This window comes from Perognathus longimembris, chromosome 7 (genome assembly GCF_023159225.1).
Source record: "Perognathus longimembris pacificus isolate PPM17 chromosome 7, ASM2315922v1, whole genome shotgun sequence".
Taxonomy (NCBI): Eukaryota; Metazoa; Chordata; class Mammalia; order Rodentia; family Heteromyidae; genus Perognathus; species Perognathus longimembris.
In genome coordinates this window covers 7,974,546-7,987,822 of record NC_063167.1, presented here as the reverse complement: position 1 = coordinate 7,987,822, position 13,277 = coordinate 7,974,546, and the positions used below count along the sequence as shown (strand labels likewise).

The 13,277-nt window shown below is 41.7% G+C and overlaps 1 protein-coding gene across 1 annotated transcript; it reads right to left on the bottom strand.

The window, feature by feature from the left end:
• Positions 1 to 398: 398 nt before the first annotated feature.
• On the bottom strand, positions 399 to 8,588 carry LOC125355623 (arylacetamide deacetylase-like 4). Its single transcript, XM_048352077.1, has 4 exons — positions 8,421 to 8,588; positions 5,551 to 5,767; positions 4,766 to 4,829; positions 399 to 1,170 (listed from the first exon to the last, which is right to left on the bottom strand). Exons 1-4 carry the CDS (start codon positions 8,586 to 8,588, stop codon positions 399 to 401), a joined length of 1,221 nt encoding a protein of 406 aa, XP_048208034.1.
• Positions 8,589 to 13,277: the final 4,689 nt, after the last annotated feature.

Genomic DNA, 13,277 nt, shown 5'->3' with positions numbered 1-13,277 from the left:
AGCCCAAAGCCGTTTTCTCTTCCTTTGACAGTCATTCTCTGAATGAGAATGGCAAGAAATGCTACAACTGAGAAACTTGGAGACAGAGTAGACTTCCCTGTTTAAGAAGCCAGGTGACCTTTGTTCTTGCATCTTTATTACCTGGACTGTGCTATTCATCAAGCATCTTTTCTCTCAGTGTTGTAGAATTTCACTAAGGCCTCAGCTGGTGGAGAGATCATCCAAGCTCATCTTAATCAGAACTTCTTGGTTAGTACCATTTTCCTTCTTTCTGTTTATTTTGTGTTATTTGTTTTTGTTTCCTTTTCTACCTTCACTATTTTCAGTGCTACAAATTAAACCCTGAGTCTTGTAGGTACTAGGTAAATTTGTTTGCACAGAGAAACATCAGAACTCCATCATTTTTCCATTAGGTATTTGACTATAGCAGTCATAACTTTCTCTATACAGGGGAAATAGAAAAATGTACTATCAAATAACCTTATACATCCATGAAAACCATCTTCTGCATGGTACCAGCTCACAAGGACCCCCTGGTCTTCCAAGCGCTTCTTATACAGCAGGCCATCATCTCGGAAAACATCCCACTCACAGGTCACTAAGAAGGCCTCAGGAACTTGAGCAATAATCTGATCATCTGCTAGGAGGGGGGCATTTTCTACCTCAAAAAGATGTCTGGTTTCCAGATAGGCAGCCTCATTAAAAGGTGCGAGAAATTCAGGCTTGTAGTCTTTGTTTCTGAACTGTTGAGGGAGATTGTCAGAGCTCAACCATTTCTTATACTTCTCCCACATATTAGCAGGAATATAAGCACCTGTCAATAAGGCATCTTCCCAGAAGGGGTCAATACTTAAATATCGGTAGAAACACTTAAGGAGGTCTTTCATGAGAAATGAGACATTTTTGTTCTGTTGGTGTGATGGTAACTGAAAATTGATGCCCTGGACAACTGGGTAAATCAATATCTGAGCTTGGACCTTTGGAATGTCTGTTCTGCCCACCAAGGCCTGGGTAATGAAAGTGACAAGTCCACCTCCAAAGCTGTCTCCACAGACCACAACCCGGGAGGGATCCACCCCATACATTTTCAGTGTCTTCAGGAAGTGGATGGTAGCATTCAGGCAATCCCAGGAGCAGACTGGGTAATGGTAGTCAGGAAGCTTGCGGTACCTGTGGAGGAAAAAGGAAACCCAGGGACTTAGCAAGCAGAAAGACTGAAGAGGTCATTTGAACAATGTCTTCGACCCCACCAAGGACAAAGTTTATGATTAAATCCTCAGAATGTATCTAACAAAACAAGATGCAGAGTCCCTTGTTTTCCCATTTGTGTATATGAAGGACCTGTTTAGAGTCTGAGTGGCTTTAATTCTCCATCCAAATCCATGTCTGATGCCCTAGGTGAAAAAACTCACAACACAGGACTATCTCAGAAGACAGCAGTTCAGTTTCTCCAGTACACCTTTCTGTAGTCTGTTCAAAGGCTCTTCATTTTCCCCAAACTTTTTGGATCATGAACTACAATGGTGGAAGCTCACATACCATGCCAGCCAGTTCAGACCAGATCTCAACACTGAAAAGACTTTGTTCTCCTTGGTGTTTTCAAAGTAATGTGATGCTTAATAACTTTCTGGAGTCCTACAACTGCACTGGCTCCTCATGCAGAGGAAATCGAAATTGAATACGTCCATTAATGAAGCACAGAGTAATGATACTTTTCAACTTCAATTGTTCCCTTCTCTGTAATGTATCACACTGTTAGGACATATACTTCAAAGACTATTATATTACCACCACCTGCCATTAAAAACTGTCCCATAACAAAGCATCCTTCCTGTGGGAGGCATTCTCCACCCTTTCACTCTACCTAAAGCAGTCAAATTATCCCAGGCCATATTCCTCTGAGCCTTCCCTCTCTCTTGCTCAGGTTCACTCCCTACCTATGCAGTATACCCTACTTACTCTCATTTCAGTTTCCCTTCAAAGAACTTGTGCTTCTCTCATTAATCGTGTGTGGTGTTTTTGTTTTGTTCTCCTGTCCTGCAACTTGAACTCATAGTTGTCATGCTCAGGGTTAGCATTCTAACACTTGAGCCACAGCTACACTTCTGACATGTTGGGAAGTTAATTGGAGATACAACTCTCACAGACATTCTTAACTGGGATTGTTTTGAACTATAAACCTCAAATCAAAATCTACTGAGTAGTTAGGCTTACAAGTCATATGTGTTTTGTGCAATTCTTTGTTGTAGCTTTTGTGAACCTGGAATTATACCCAATTGAGATCACAGTCCGGTAACAAGATTGTGAGGGCTTTGACTTCAGTCATGGATGAAACACTTCTTCACTCAAATCTGTTGGCATTATTGGGCAGTGGCTGGTTGTGAGATCCAGTTAGAAGAAATAGATAAGTGGCAGGGCTGATTTTTACGTATACCTTTTCTTTAGGCACTGACTCTCACAATTCATTTCTGATACCACCCAGTGAGGAATTTTTATCTCATTTTTGGCCTTGTAACTGGCCCATATTATGGAAGCAAGTTGGCTATGGTATGATAGTTTTGAAGCCATGAGCTAAAATAAAATCTTTGCAAAGTTGTCAGAGTGAGCAAAATTCTGAACTGATGGCCAGAGAAGTAGGATGAGAGCTATGCTCACCTGAGAATATGGTTCTTAATCACGGACACTGGTTTGCGAAAGGAATATGGAAAACTTTGGTATATAAGGTGGCAAGGACCACAAATACTAAAGCTACAGGAAACAGGTGATTCTGGGAGAAGCTCTAAAAACTGGAATGCTGATAGGCATGTCGGCATAAAACTCTGTGCTCATGTGGTCTCAGGTGAAAACATGATTCTGTTTGGAATTAGACTAAATGCATTTCATGGTTCATTATGGAAAAGAACTCTAAATTTTGCCCTTGCCTTGAGACTTTGTGTGAAACAGAAACAATTGGTAACAATTGTTACTGAGCAGGAAAATTTGAAAAATAAACAGACTTTTCCAAAAATCCATTATACTAAAACTGTTGGACAAAAATGGTTTGGTTGTTAAGGAGAATGGTTAATTGAAGAGAATAGTTAAATAAAAGGAAACAAGGGGATTTTACTTAAGGAAATAAGAAAAGTATCTTGAAAGTAACTCAGGAATTGGCCATATCTCATCTATTGTAGACGATCAAGTGAAAATGTTATACTCATCCTTTAGCATATTCCTTCACAGGGCCTAGTAGGAAGTTATTTATGGAGGATTGATTTTACAATGGTCATTGACCCATGCACTAGATGACTAATGCCACAGTGGGCCACAGAAACCCAGCTACATCAAGAACATTCAAGTGTGAGTTTGAAGCTGTGCTGCAATGGAGATGCAAAAATGGTGATGTCAAGGAAATGGGTTATATAAGGAAATCTGCAAGCAGTGACAAGAGCCATCTCAAAAGAGAGGAAGTTGGGCTATAAGCACACAGTCCACAGGAGCATTTGGAGATCACACCTCACAGACTTTTGCTTCTGATCACAGAAAGGGAACAACATGCCTAAATGTCTTCCCAGCTATGTTTTGATCTTGCTCTGGTCTCTTTATTGCTCCGTAACTCCATTCTTCCCTTTAAGAATGGGAATGCTGGGGGCTGGGGATATGGCCTAGTGGCAAGAGTGCTTGCCTCATATACATGAGGCCCTGGGTTCGATTCCCCAGCACCAAATATACAGAAAATGGCCAGAAGTGGCGCTGTGGCTCAAGTGGCAGAGTGCTAGCCTTGAGCAAGAAGAAGCCAGGGACAGTGCTCAGGCCCTGAGTCCAAGACCCAGGACTGGCCAAAAAAAAAAAAAAAACAAGAATGGGAATGCTTACTCTGTCCCACTTCATCTTGAAAGAATCTAACTCTTCCTAAGTTTTCAGGACCAGCAGAGGGTAATTTACACTGAGTCTCATAAATGACTTTGGACTTCCAACTATTGAACTACTTTGAAAGTGAGACTTTGAAGACTCTTGGGCAAGGACAAATGCCTTTTGTATTATGAAATTGCTATGAGCCCATGAGTCCATGGCATAAGTTTGTGGTATGGATACGATATAGCCTACACACACACACACACACACACACACACACACACACACACACACACACACCCCTCTTGGGTTGAATGATTGATCCTTAGTTGGTGAAACCACTTATTGGAAGGTGATAGGACAACAAGGGATCTAAATTAGCCAATGAATGAATGCACTGATGTGTTGATCGTTTCAGGGTATTTTCTGGACATAATGAGAATTTTTTCTAGTTGGAGAAAGTAGGTTACTGTGTTTGAATGGTGTCTTATTTCTGACACCTTCTTGCCTCTTTCTGCTTCCAGACTACAATTGTGGGAGCATCTTTGCTCTTCCATGTCCTCCTACCACAATGCTGACAAAACTTAACAGGCAGACATAGAAATGGAACAAACAAGGTTGTCTGGAATGAACCTCCCAAATAGTGAGTAAAACAAAAATTCAATTTCTCTATAAGATACTTTTCGCCTGCGTTTGATAAAGTGATGGAAAGTATTTTAAATGGGCATATATAATCCTGTATTTATTGTAACATATCTCGACCTCTCATGCCCAGTATTGTTGATCTTTTTCCACACTTCTTGTGCCCTATGGCACTTTGCCTCTGTTTGGGAGTGGTTTTATGAAAGGGCACCTGTTGTCAGGACTCCTCCATCTTGTCCATAATCCTCCCAGATTGGTTTTGCTTCTACTTCCCCTCTCTTACTCCACTTACCCCACTGAAAGCACCACTGAGTCTGTCTTCTTGGCCAGGAAACTGCACAAATTGTGGTAAGCATCTGTAAAACAAGAACAATCCAGTGTGGCTTTGACGGGGAAACAACACTTCCCACCACAGCCCACTGAGAGCAGCTGCTGATGGAGGCCTGTGGGTAGCACACAGTCTATGTCATATTCCTGTCTCTTCTGAAAAACACTGCAGCTCTAATTAGAAAAAGCCAGATCTCTCTCTACAATTTACCACACATCACAGCTCAAGTGGACCATGAGGTTCATTTACTTCAATAGTTATTTTACAACATAGAGGAAATGGAGACCCTAAAAAGCTTAGGCATTTGAAATGCACAAAGCCAACACTAAGGATTGTGGACTAGAGGGAAGAAGATGAACAATTTTGTATATTCCCTTTGATAAGGAAATAGTTGTGGCTGGGTAGGCCACTGTGATTAATACAGTGTTTAGGCACACTTTCTATAAGGCAGAGAGGATAGGATAAAGGCAGAAATGGAAACTAAGGGGGAGTCATGGCCATGTCTCTAGAAGTCTGTTTGGGAGATCACTGGCCCCAACATGGAGTGAGGGGCGATATTATGAAGAACACTGCCAGGAATCTACAACCCCATTGATGAGTGTGTTCCTCACCTCTATCTGGCTTCCCTATGGCAAGTTCCATTGACTGCTGGAATTGATCCTTCTCAGGAGATCATTGGATAGCTAGATAAGGCTGACAGGTAATGAGTCCCTTCCTCCCTGACCACACACCACAGGAAAGCTCCTTACCCAGGCTGCCTATAATTGTACCCCCTCCATGGTAGTAGACAATGCCTCGGCGAGGACAGCAAGACACTGCCTTAGGCTGGAACAGCCTCACAGTGATCGTCCCGAATCGCAGGTTGGTCACCACCAAGTTAGGGTCCTTTCGTATGGGAAGTAGGTCCTGGAGAAATTGACAGAAGCTGGGCATCCGGCAAATTCTTAGCCTCTCAAGTATACACCCCTGTAGGAGAGTTGGAGACAAAGTTGTGTTATCTCTTCTATACTCAGTTCCTTTCAATGGGCTCTATCAGCCATTCTGAATCCAGTATCCAACTATCAGTGTGCACACAGCTCTCATGTGGAGATGAGTTACTCAGTTTATCCTAAGGTTTATGGGTATTGAAGCTGGTCATGGAGTTCTGAAAACTGAGAAAAGGAACTCCAAGGACAACAGCCATTCATTCTCATCAGGCAGAATTTCTTGTCGCATCCATAGAAAACAAACCTGGTCTACTTCTCTTAAACCAATGCTGATTCTTACATCATTTCTACCAGCCTGCTCCTCATTGCTGAGGTAAGATAGAGCCTTCCTTTATTGCTTAACCTATTCCCTGTACACACATGGGAGAAAAGTCACACCTTTTATTCCAAGGACACATACAACTATTAGGGTGTCTTTATTCACACAGTGTAACATAAGGATGAAGGCTGAGCAGGGACCTGCTAGAAACTCAAGGCTGCCTCCACAATCATGGCAGCTAAAAGCCCTGGGAGAAGGCCCTACTACTGACTCAACCTTGAGGTGAGGTGATTCAACTGCCCTTTTCCTGGCAGTTCCATCTTCCACCATCAGAAAAAAAATGGCATCATTCTGGGTTTTCCCAGTTTATGAAGGTCAATATTTGATGCAATTTCTTTTCTGTTTTTTTTTTCAATGTGTCAATACCTTTATCTATGGTAATAAATCAGACTGTGCAAGGTATAAAGTGCCTGGGTCTGTGGGCAACAGACTTTCTTAAGATCGTTTCCAGGTGGCATAGTTCCTCAGCCCATTCTGAGAGGAATTTGGGCTGTAATCAGCATCTTCCCTGTGCTTGTCAAGGACAACGGGATGCAGTGAGTGTAATGCAGGTATTCTGGCATTACCCTGAGGCTTTGATAACATTCAGTTTTTGGAAATGGGCTCTCAGAGCTATAAAGGTCTCTCTGTGATGGTGAATCTGCATTCTGATCAACTGAACCAGCTGGAGCTGGGGCTAAATTGTTGGGTTTGGTTGGCTATTCCTCATGCAGATTCATTCTCACAATGGGAATTTTAGCAAGGAATCTGCTTCCCACTTTAGATGCCTTTTGACTTGCTATCTGACCTCCCATCTCACTAGAGGACACCAAAGACCAAGAAGGTGCTCAAGGCCTTCTAAACTCCCTAATAGCACTTAGGTTCCTGAGACAGCAACTGTACACTAACACAAGACAAGCTCACCCCTGTACATATGAGCATTTATATCAATGTATATATAAATACATCAATATCTCAGTATATAAATGTCAATATATAAACAATATTACACTCCATAACCACCCCTCAGCTCGAACTTAACATAAATAATTTCTGCCACCAAACTGTGCTCTGCTTTCTTCTTTACATCCTTATTATTGTTGTATAGGATGGCAATTGATCTCCCATGCCTAATTACATCCTATGGTTTAGTCAGATAGCTATCTGCCAAAGAAAATGATTGGTACTCATCGGCCCAAGATGCCTGTGCTTGTAATCTTAGTTACTTAAAAGGCTGAGATTCAGAAAATCATGATTGAAAGTCTGCATATGCAGGAAAATCTGGGAGACTTCCTTCTTCTCCAGTTAAACAGCAAAATGGTGAACTAAATAAAGGTGCAGCTCCTGCAGTAGAGCACCAGATATGGACAAGAAAGTAAAGTGAGGGTGTGAAGCCTTGTGTTCCTACAAAATTACTGGCACATTAAAAGAATTAATGTATTAGTAGCATACTTTAGTCTTGTTGTCTATGTCTTCTCTAAGTTTCAAAACTTGAGGAAAGATGCTATTACATTGTAGAAAACATTTATATCCTCCCCAGTTGTATGAAGGAATTTCTCTGGCAGCAAATCCTTGCCCAGAAGATTTTAAATTCATTGCTGTCTTTCATAACTGCTGATTCTGATCTTCCAAACAGATCAACAGCCACAGAGTCTTAGAGCCTCATTCACCTAACTGTAGGCTCCTTCCTTAAGGATGAGCAACAGGATGTGTTTTACCCCATCAGGGATGGACTGTTTCACCCATGCTGTCCTGCATATGCAGGGCCACTGTGCACTATACCCACTCATTATCTAACTCAAACAGACCACAGCTTCTTTCTTATTAACTTGATGCTACAAGTTCCTTCTGTTTATTGTCTATCTGGTGAGTGGATAGAGAGGAGAGGAGAGGCTCATTTTGATGACCACTGTACTTGCCTTTGGCTTTCTATGATAAGCACACAGTAAAATGGCTGACATTTTCACTAACTAATGTGCATTAGCCTGTATTTTTGGACCATTTGGCTTTTTGCAAAATATTTTCCCAAGAGAGACAAAGGATGGAAAGACAAACAACTCCAAAAGCAATACTTGCAAAACCATTTGGTGTAAATCAACTGAACAACTCATGGGGGAGAAGGGAAAGGGAAGAGGGAGGGGGTAATGAGGGAGGAGGGAACAAACAGTACAAGAAATGTACCCAAGCCCTAATGTATGAAACTGTTACCTCTCTGTACATCACTTTGACAATAAATAAGAAAAATAAAATTAAATTAAATTTAAAAAAAAAACGTTTTCCCAAAGCTTTACTGCTCAGTAATCTATCATGAGAAAATAATTTAAAACAACTTTACCCAGGTAAATATCAGGTGTCCAAGACAGTGCAGAATCCGGAACTTCACTGTGTGGACAATGGCAGGAGGAGCATCAATAATCTGCCAATGTTGTATGAGAATCCACAAGTTGAACCCCAGAAACAGGGTGCACCCAACAGTGAGGAAGATCACCAAGAAAGTAATCATGGTATCCTTCTTTCTTCAGAATGGGCTGAGGAACTCTTGGGACCTGGAAAATATCGTAAGAAAGTCTTTTGCCCACAGACCCAGGCACTTTATACCTTGCACAGTCTGATTTATTACCATAGATAAAGGTATTGACACATTGAAAAAAAAAAACAGAAAAGAAATTGCATCAAATTTTGACCTGGAAAACTTTTGGGCCAACATGTGAGCCTAGGCACTTTCTTTTAGGTCAAAGATGTATATTATCACATCACCCTAATATTCCAATCTGATTAAAAGAGGGAAAGAGTGCTAAAGGGAGATGTTGCTAAGCCTTGGCCAGAATGCTCACAGATCGGGAAAACCTGGAAGACATCTGCTCATGTGTCCTGTGTGTATCCTCTCAGTTGGAACATCACAGATCACCAAGGTTTTCTCTGTGCCACATTAAAAGAGAAGGAACAAACACCAGTCTTGCTCTTCCTCCTTACTGCCTGGTATGCTAAAGTCAAAAGTAACCTCGTAATTAGTCTTTATATTAGTGACCTGTTTCTTATTCTCATTATTTGATGTGTATCACCTTGCTGATCGAAAAGAGTCAGCCCTTCCTAGGTTTGTGAGACAGCAAATAATTTGCCTGTAAGCATACTTTTCATACATGATCCAAGAACTGCTGATTTCACACTCTCAACAACCGCCATTCTTAGCTTCTCAGTACTAATCCACTATCCACCTGTTATGATTGCTCAATTACCAGGGACTAGACTGTGGGAGAATTAATTTCTCTGACCAAAAGGAAGACTTAGCCTCGGCACAGTCACTTCAATGTCGGTCAGCATACTGACAGGCTCCTGGGAACAGATTCCCAGCTAGAAGTTTCTTCATGTCTGTTGGGCCAAAAGGATGCCTAGCCTCGGCACAGTCACTTCAGTGCCAAGTCAGCATACTGACAGGCTCCTGGGAACATATTCCCAGTTAGAAGTTTCTTTGTGTCTGTGGGCCAAAGGATGCCGCCTTGTGTCAGGAGAATCTCCCCTTCCCCCATACAAAGTCTCCCTGAGGAGACTGGTTTGCACAGCTGCCTTTAGTGATAGTTACTCATTATAGATAGGATAGCTTCTTCTTAGCAAATAGCAAATTCCCTTCTCAATAATCAGGATAGTTTCTTCCCATAGTAAACAGAGAAGTCTCCTCTAAGTGCATATAGCCCTGGTCAAGGTCTGGAGCAAATAGTAGCTAGGTAGTAAATAGTTTGGCCCTAAATAAGTAAACTCTCTTCGAAGCAGTAAAATTTTGTAGTAGATAAACTTCTATGTTAGTGTCCTTCCTCCCAGAAATGGCGTTCCTCAAATTCTTGTAGTTATAATGGATAATATGCTGTGTTAACCTTTGCCCTGAAAATTGGGAATTGATTTCTAATGATATATAAACCCTAGCCCTCCTGAAATAAAGTATGCATTAATTCACTCGCCTTGCATCCCACGTGTCCTGACTACAGTTGCAGTTCCCGGGTCCAACAACTGGCGTCTGGAACCAGGGACCTGATAATCTGACACATAGGAGGTTGCGGAACTGTCGATGAGGTGAGAGATATTTTGTAATTCACAGGAGATAAGGGATCTGTGTGTAATTCACATGAGATAAGAGATCTGTGTGGTGAGCTCCTATTCTCAAAGAATTACGGGGTTATGGGACAAGCTAAATCAACTCCATTTTCTAATCTTATCCACCATGTACTGAAACGGAATGGAGCTATAGTCTCCCGCTCACAAATAGATGAGTGTGTACAGGTGGTAGTGGAGTATAATCCATGGTTCCCGGAGGAAGGTACTTTAGATTTAGAAGCCTGGGAACAAATAAAGAATAATGTGGCTGAACCAGTTTACATTCCCACCAACAATGAAGTAGGGTTCCCTTTTGGCCACATCCCCTCCAACAATTGTTATTGTTAGTTTTCTTGATATATGACATTCTTACTGGAGTGAGATGGAATCTCAATGTTGTTTTGATTTGCATTTCCTTTATGGCCAGTGATGTAGAGCATTTTTTCATATGTCTCCTGGCCATTCTCATTTCCTCATCAGAGAAGTCTCTTTGTAAGTCTTTAGCCCACTTGATGAGTAGGCTATTGGTTCTTTGCGGTTTTATTTTGGAAGAGGGTAATTTTTTTTAGTTCTGCATATATTTTAGATATGAGGCCTTTGTCCATTGAATGGCCGGTAAAGATCTTCTCCCAGTCTGTGGGCTTTCTGTTTATCTTGCGAGCTATGTCCTTTGCCATGCAGAAGCTCTGCAGTTTGATGCAGTCCCATTTGTCCAGCCTTTCTTTGATTTGTAGCCTTTCTGGGTCTTTGTTAAGGAAGTTCCGTCCTGTGCCAAGGAGCTACTCTGGCAAGCAGTATGGAGATTCCTCAGAAGGCTAAATATAGAACTCCCTTATGACCCAGCAGCCCCACTTTTGGGTATCTATCCAAAAGACCACAAACAAAATCACAGTAATGCCACCAGCACAACAATGTTCATCGCAGCACAATTTGTCATAGCAAAAATCTGGAACCAACCCAGATGCCTGTCAGTAGACGAATGGATCAGGAAAATGTGGTACATATACACAATGGAATTTTATGCCTCTATCAGAAAGAATGACATTGTCCCATTTGTAAGGAAATGGAAGGACTTGGAAAAAAGTATACTAAGTGAAGTGAGCCAGACCCAAAGAAACATGGACATTCTATGGTCTCCCTTATTGGGAGTAATTAGTACAGGTTTAGGCAACTCATAGCAGAGCATCACAAGGCCCAATAGCTATACCCTTATGAACACCTAAGACGATGCTAAGTGAAATGAACTCCATGTTATGGAGACAATACCAAAATTGAGAGACACAGGGTAAAAAAAGACAAACAACTACAATAGCAATACTTGCAAAACTGTTTGGTGTAAGTGAACTGAACACCTCAGGGGGGGAAAGGGCAAGGGGGAGGGGGAAAGGGGGTATGAGGGACAAGGTAACAAACAGTACAAGAAATGTATCCAATGCCTAACGTATGAAACTGTAACCTCCCTGTACATCAGTTTGATAATAAAAATTTGAAAAAAAAAAAAAGAGAATAATGTGGAAAAAGCATATCCGTGTGGAAATAAAGTTCCAGTCACATTTTGGTCTGTTTGGGCATTAATGCATGCAGCCCTGAGTGCGATGTCTCCTGATGCTGTCGTAACAACAGCCGCTGAGCTGAAGGCTGATATGGAGAAAGCTATGAAGGCTTATAATTTGTCCGAGGAGGTAAAAACTCAAATTGGGCAGGAGCTAAAAGAGATGGCTACACCTCAACAATCTCCTGTCAGTTTTGTTAAAAGAAAGATTAACATCAAATAAACCTTCGGCCCCTACATATGCTCCTTCAGAGAATGATGCTAATTTAGGCAGCTCAGCAGCACAGTGGAAGTGCTACAGCTGCTCTTGCGATCTGCCACGGGCCGCCAGGAAGGTGAAAGTAAAAAACAAAAGATTGCGCCCGCCGGGCCCACTTTTACTTTAATTAATCTAATTCCTATGGTTCTGTTTCTCTCTCTTGCTATCAAACTTTCCCTGTCATTCAACGCCCTGCAACCGGAGGTGTGGCACAGCCCCCTCATTATCAAGATATTGACCAGATTCACTTAACTTAGGCCTGCTGTAATACGGGGCCGTCTCATGGCTCCGTTCCAGTGAAGGAGGCTTCCCCATCATCTTTTCTTTACAACCAGGCACTAGCAGTGGAGCTGCCACTCCCTGTTTCAGTCCATCAGCCTGGAATTGGGGAAGGACTAGTGATTTTTCTTTTACCTCTCAAGAGAATTTTTCCGCAATTGCACTTTTAATTTGGACCTGCGCTACGTGTTTCATGTGTCTTTGTCCTTGTCTGATTAGTTGTGTTTTGTGTGGAGTGCTAAATTGGGAAAAAGGCCTCTGGTGGGCAGCCTCGACAGGCTGATTGCCAGGGGATGGAAATCTCCGCTGGAGAGGATCCCCCTGAGAATTTTCAGGGCCCTATGGACTTTCCATCACTCTGACTGGCAGCTTGTGGACGCTGGACATGCCATCCAAGGCATAAAAGCCTCTGTGTCTATGTCCTGTTTTGTCTTGGCTAGTTTTGTCTTTGAGGTTGATACCAGTTTTAAATATAAACTTTTGTTTCCCATATTTCTATTGTCTATTTACATGCCTATGGGCAAAATATCTACTATTTACTGAGTCTCCTTCTGCAAGAAGGCAGAAAAAGTGCAGACTGCTAAGAGCAGAGTTCAAACAGCCGGCTAATCTTAGCCTGAGAGTAATTCAAAACTGTAGAATTCCCCTAGCTAAAATTGGGCTAAACACTGGAGTCAAGTGCTGGATGGGCTCAGTTATACTCCAGGGGACCTCAACCCAGTTATCTTCAGCTAAAAGGTATTTAGTATGCTAAGATATTTTGCTACAACTAATAGGTCCTCGTGAATAGGATTAAAAAATATGCATATGGCTGATAGTTGTTTTGAGTGCTTTTAAGTTCTTTTATATAAATACTTGCATATGTGAATGTATGTGTGTGTATGTGTGTGCGCACGCGCACGTGTATGTGTGTGTGAATGAATTCAAGATTAAAAATGTATGATGTAAAAATGGGTTTGTTTAACTTTAAACTTCAAAAGGTCATCAAGTTTGGGCATTACCAAATGTTTTAAAGG